The sequence below is a fragment of the Tupaia chinensis genome, unplaced genomic scaffold (genome assembly GCF_000334495.1).
Source record: "Tupaia chinensis unplaced genomic scaffold, TupChi_1.0 Scaffold145093_1, whole genome shotgun sequence".
NCBI classification, from domain to species: domain Eukaryota; kingdom Metazoa; phylum Chordata; class Mammalia; order Scandentia; family Tupaiidae; genus Tupaia; species Tupaia belangeri.
Genome location: NW_006204954.1, coordinates 397,052 through 403,051, shown reverse-complemented (window position 1 = coordinate 403,051; position 6,000 = coordinate 397,052). Strand labels below are relative to the sequence as shown.

The 6,000-nt window shown below is 39.5% G+C and overlaps 1 protein-coding gene across 2 annotated transcripts in view; it reads left to right on the top strand.

Annotated features, from left to right (window-relative positions):
* IQGAP2 (IQ motif containing GTPase activating protein 2) overlaps positions 1-6,000 on the top strand; it is a gene marked incomplete at its 3' end in the record, with an annotated part of 303,633 nt that overhangs the window by 217,773 nt on the left and 79,860 nt on the right. For both annotated transcript variants that reach the window (XM_014583916.1, XM_014583917.1), the window contains 2 exon segments: positions 1,023-1,113; positions 5,805-5,972. In XM_014583916.1, the coding sequence (XP_014439402.1) occupies positions 1,023-1,113; positions 5,805-5,972 (259 nt within the window).

Genomic DNA, 6,000 nt, shown 5'->3' with positions numbered 1-6,000 from the left:
AGGGAGGATGGCCACGCTGCAATCCCTTCTCCATTCTCCTCTGAGGATTTTGGGCACACACATACACTCACCTGGCATGAGGTTTAAAATGCCAGGTCTGGGACTTGAACGACAGTTGACTACTTGGGAGTCCAGTGGCATAACCATTATGGCATCTGCTGGTCCTCATTTCTTGCCTATTTCTAAAACATTTATCTACAACTTGTATTGCTCTGATCACATTGTACTATAATTCTATTTCTTAACACATCTGTGTCTTCTACTAGAGTATTCACTCCTTGAGTATAATCACCATATTTTTGTTTCCTTTTATTTTTGTTTCTGCATCTGATAAATGTCAAGTATCCTTATGTTTTCCTCAAATTTAAACTATCATATAGAACCCTGGGGCACCTTGGTACGTAGTTTGGGAACCACAGTTATGGAGTGATTGAGAGAGACTATTTGACTAGATTAGCCAGAGGAGGCTTTTTGGAAGAGGTAGCATATAAATTAAGGCCTAAATTATAAAACAAACAAAAAAGGCAGGTACATGGCTAGAGTGGAGCATCGTGGTATAAAGGAGGCTGTCGTGAAGTTGTGGAACTGGGAAGAAGAAAGTAGAGGAATGTAAGGTGAAGCCAGAGAGGTAGGCAGGGCCAGATCATCAGAGCTAAACCTTCAGGACAGTGGAAGAGAGGAGTGGTGTGGTGAGATAGCCACCATGAAGAGCTGTTCTGGCACTCTGTAGAGGGAGGACCACTGTGGAAGAGAAAGTTGGAAACAGCAAGAGGAGGCAGAAGCCCAGTACAGCTGTCCAGCTGACGATGGTTGGCTGGACTGAAGGGCAGCAGGGTCGAAGGGAGCAAGGATTGAACTTGGGGTCCATTTCATTATGAGCTTATACAGTATATAGCAATGTTTAGTAGTTACTAAGTATAAATTTGTAGATATTAGGATAAAATGACTCCTGAAGTGCAGTTATAAAGCCTCTTTCATCACTATTCACTGTTCTCCCTTTTGTTCTATGACATTTATCCCAGGACCCGGAGAGTGTCTCTAAAGTTCTTTGGCTGGATGAGATACAGCAAGCCATCGATGAGGCCAACGCTGACAAAGACAAGGCAAAACAATGTAAGCACTTGCCTGCTTTTGCTCACCAAACCTACCTTGCTTGTATTTGGACATGTGCCTGAAGTCATATCATTTTTAATTCCTGGAGAAATTTAGACTCTCACCAAGTTTTGTTCATGAACACATTTATACAAACAAAGATTAGTTGGTTGCCCTATTGCAATGATTAGGTGCTATTGTCAACAAAATTTGACAGTGTTGCCAAACAAAATCCAAAAAGTAAAAAGGTGTTTTCTAATCTCTCCATTATTTTTTTCATTTAGTTGCCACAGGGCATATGTGCTTGCCAGAGTTAGAGAGACAGAGAGAAAATGAGAGGAGAAGGGAGAAAACACCTCCTAATGGGGCGTGGTCACACCACAATCCCGTCTCCATTTCTCCATCCTGTCAGGATTTAGGGCACACATGCACACTCACCTAGCATGTTTCTCAGGCCACCAGGGCTGTGTTTGAACTGCACAGTCAACCATATGTGATCTAGTTCCTTTGATCACCAGGCCACAGGGCCAACCTTCTCAAATTTATAAATGAGTCAACTACACTTTTTTCTTGATCCTTCGAAAACTAGCTGTTCTCTGCTTAATAGATGCCTATTCTCCTTTCCATACCCTCTATTGCTGTTATTCAGGGATTTCTAGAAAAACAGAACTGATAGGCTAAATCTATCAGTCAATAGATAAATAGATATATACACACACATACATATACATATAGAGGGAAAGGGAGAGAGACAATGCATAGATCTTTATTTTAAGAAATTGGCCCAGTAGATTGTATAGTCTGGAAAGTCTAAAATTTGTAGAGCAGGCCAGCAAGGGGCTGGTGTCAATACTTAATTACCAAAGTAGGTGGACAAGATTACTGTAATGGACAGCAGAGTCAAAGAGAGATCATTGGAGTTGGCTAGTTGTTTGTGATGCTCCTCAAAGTGAAATCGGTTAGTCTGCTATCATTCTTACTTAATTTGCGCACATGGGAGAGTTCTAGGTCAAATGAGCAAAAAAGTCTAAGATGAGCCATAAAAGCAGAGAATCATGCCCCTCAGTTGATTTCCAACTAGAGCCAGTTTATAAACCCAGGACCCCTTGAATGAAGGAAAGTTTGGGTCCCCTTGAGGAAGGTCTTTCTACACTACCAAAATTTTATACAGTTTCTCTTTCTCCCAGAGCCTTCCCCAAAGGGATGTATGGCCTTTTAACAGAATGACTGTGTTTGAGGAAAATGATGTAATCAGATTTGGGGGGTTATTGGTTACTGGTTCTGAACTGATACTAATTTTGAGAGACCTGAAATGGCACTATAACCCAGCAGTCAGAGTTGGGATCTTATGAAGGTTTGATGATCGATGGAATTTTAATGCAGGCTCATCTCACAGTAGACCCAGTGGGTCCCCAAACCCAAGTTGTGGTTTTTTCCACAGTTCCAGAGTGCATAATAGAAATAGACATACTTAGCAACTTGCAGGATTCCTACATTGGCTAACATGATATATATAGATTAGATATAGGTATAGATATAGATAGATATAGATATCGTAAGCATCTGTTATCAAGGAGGAACATTATGAAAATTCACATGACAATCTGAAATAGCTTCTAAATTAATATACTAACTCTTTATATATGAATACCCTTCATAAATTAAAATGATTAGAATCTCTTTTGTTCCGTCAGATGTAGGATGCTGTGAGATGCCCTAGTCTTGCTCAACACATGTGCTTTTAGGCTTTAGAAGCATCTGGTTTTTATTTCCTTAGCTTGGGGAAAAAAAAGTATTTTTATAATCTGAACTCTTTTACCCTTAAGAACTTGTAAATCTTTTCTTTCCAGCATTTAATACTTACCAAAAAAATAATGAAGTTGAGACGTGCACTTAAGAAATTTACGTTTAAATATAAAATGAAGGCAATTACAATCAAAAGAGATGGTTTTGAGAAATTAGATTGTAATGACATTCAAATAGTATTGAATGATTATGATTTTTCTCTTAGAGATTAAATCAATTTAGAAGTTATTCTACTTTTATTTATTCTTATTTGGCCTGCAAATGTTGGTTTCATTTTTCACATTGAGACTTATGGTTCTGTTGTCTATGACAATGGGAAATTTTCTTCAGTGTGTGTGATTTTACACTCTGTACTTGCACATCTAAAAATCCCATATTCTCCCTCTATCCTGTCCCATGGGAGAGTTGATATATATTTTTTGATACATAAGAAGAAAAAGATTTTATCAAAATTAAAACCACTTATATTCTGACATTGAGATGAGAATTTTCTGAGTTTCCAATAGGAATTTAGTCTTATTTTAAAAGGCAGTCTTCATTCTTTGCATTCTGATCACATGCTACAAGCATTAAACCCTCTGCCAGATCAGTTGATAAAAGGAAATATGTTGGCCCATGTATGTTACCACAGGCAAGGTTTAAAAGAGCAGAGTAATTCAAGTCTCCCTTGTTTTGGCCCAGTGGTCATTTTCACTAGCTATCTTACTGTCTTACTTTTGACTCCTTAGCTGTGTTTCTCAACCTTTTCTTCATTATTGTACCCTAAAGAACCTTCATACACATTTTCTGCAGGTCATTCCTCATCCTGAGATTTAATAGCAAGATATATTATGTATCTGTTTGTGTACAAATGTTGATTGGTATTTTACACATAAACTGATTTTTTTCATCCCCTCCCCCAAAGATCCAATTTTTGCAGTGGAGAACACAGGCCTTAAAAAGAACTCTTTGGGGACCAGCAGTTAGCGTAATGGCTAGTCTCTGGACTCCCACGTAGTCAACTGCAGTTCGAGTCCCGGACTCAGAGACTTAAACTCACGCTGGGCACATGTGCGTGCGTGCCCAAGATCCCAAGAGGAGAGTGGAGGAGAAGGGATTGCGGCATGGCCATCCCCCGTGGGGGGTGATTTCTCGCTTTCTGTCTCTCTGTCTCTCTCTGTCTGTCTGGCGAGTGCACGTGCCCTATAGCAAAAACCTCTCAAAAAAAAAAAAAACAGAACTCTTTGGTGTAAGATGTAAAATATACAGTGTAAGTATGGTGTAAGATGTAAAATATACAGTTTTTTTTACTCTCTTAGCAGATTTATGGGAGGGTTCTTAATTTGTTCCTTTGCAGAAATATACCTGACTTTCTGGAGTTCATTGATCTGACATTCTCAGCTATCTGGAACTTAACCACAACTCACAGATTAAGCAACAGTCTAAATAAATGTCTCAAAGCCTGTGCATTGCAGCTGATTCACTGTACTCTCTGGAGACTCCTTGGACAGACACTTTGAGCCTGTTTATTCTTTTCCTAGGCATAATTCTGACATCATTGGCTTTTTCTCTTTTGACCGAATGCTTCAGAAGCCACGAATTATGTGACAATAAAGTGTTTGGGCTGCCATAAGCAGACATACAAGTGTTAGTAGAAGCAATAGCTGACAACAAAGAAAGAGGGAAAATCTAAAAATAATGGGAGTTTTAAGCCATTTAATGCAGGAACAAATAACCAAAACACCTTCATAGTCCTTAAAAATATTACCTACTTTATTGCAGCACAGTGGCAGCTCACAGCAAACATTACTGTATACCAAGGACTGTAGCTAAAATGAAGAGGAAGATAGAGATTGTTCTGTTAGGATTTTCTGTAAGGCATGTTTTACATTTTCATGGAAAATGGTTCTATTAAGATGAGAGTTGGTCCATAAAGGAATTAGCTTCAGGTATGTGGAAATCGACCTGTGGACCAGTGCCTTGTACATCAATACTCAGCGATTAAGAACATAACTATATATTGGTGGCTGGCAGGTGGCATGGTGGTTAAGGTGCTGGATTCCCACATAGCTGAAAGTGATTCGAGTACTGAACTGGGAGGGGGCGGAGCTTGAAAATCATGCCAGGTGCATGTGCGTGCATGATCAAAATCCCAAGAAGAGAATGGAGGAGAAGGCATTGCAGTCTGGCTATATCCCCAGGGTGTGATTTCTCACTTTCCCTCTCTCTGTCTCTCTCCAATGAGTGTATGCCTCCTATGGCAAAATACCTAAAGGAACAAATGAATGAATGTTTCCATAAACCTGGTTTTCAAATATTGATTCATGATCAGGCCTGCATACCTACTGCTGGGGTGTATTCACTCCATTTAATATATTACTTAAGCAAACAAAACTTTGAGCCTTGATCCCACACAAGTGCAGCCAGTAAATATTGCAATTTTTTAAATAAACCATGCTCTTATGGAATCTTATTCTTCATAAAACCTAAACTGGTAGGTGAGTTATTAATTTACTTGGACATATGTGGAACATGCTTTCAAAGAGTGAAAAGGTTGGAACCAGCAATATGGTCCCAGCATAATGGCTATGTCTCTGAATTCCTATGTAGCTGACCACAGTTCGAGTCCCAGACCTGGTGGCTTAAACTCATGCCGGGCACGTGTGCGTGCGTGCCCAAGATCCCAAGAGGAGAATGGAGGAGAAGGGATTGTGGTGTGGCCATCCCCCCGGGGGGTGATTTCTTGCTTTCTATCTGTCTTTCTGGCGAGCGTACACGCCTTATAGCAAAAACCTCTCCAAAAAATAAGAGTGAAAAGGTTTAATACCAATGCATTCCTAAAAGGTTGATTTATGTATGTGCATGCCTTTGGAGTAAGTAAAACATAACCAATCTTTAACAGAAACTTTTTTTTTTTCATTATCCAGGGGTTACATTAGTTGTTGATGTTAATCGGTGTTTGGAGAGGAAAGATTCAAGTGATACTTTGTCTGTATTGAAGTCTTCTATTTGGAATCCAGATGACATCATTCCTGAATGTGCTGACAGGTACTATGATGCACTCACAAAGGCAAAAGAGCTCAAGTCTGATGGTGGTAAGTTTTTTTTTAAGCACTTAGCGCA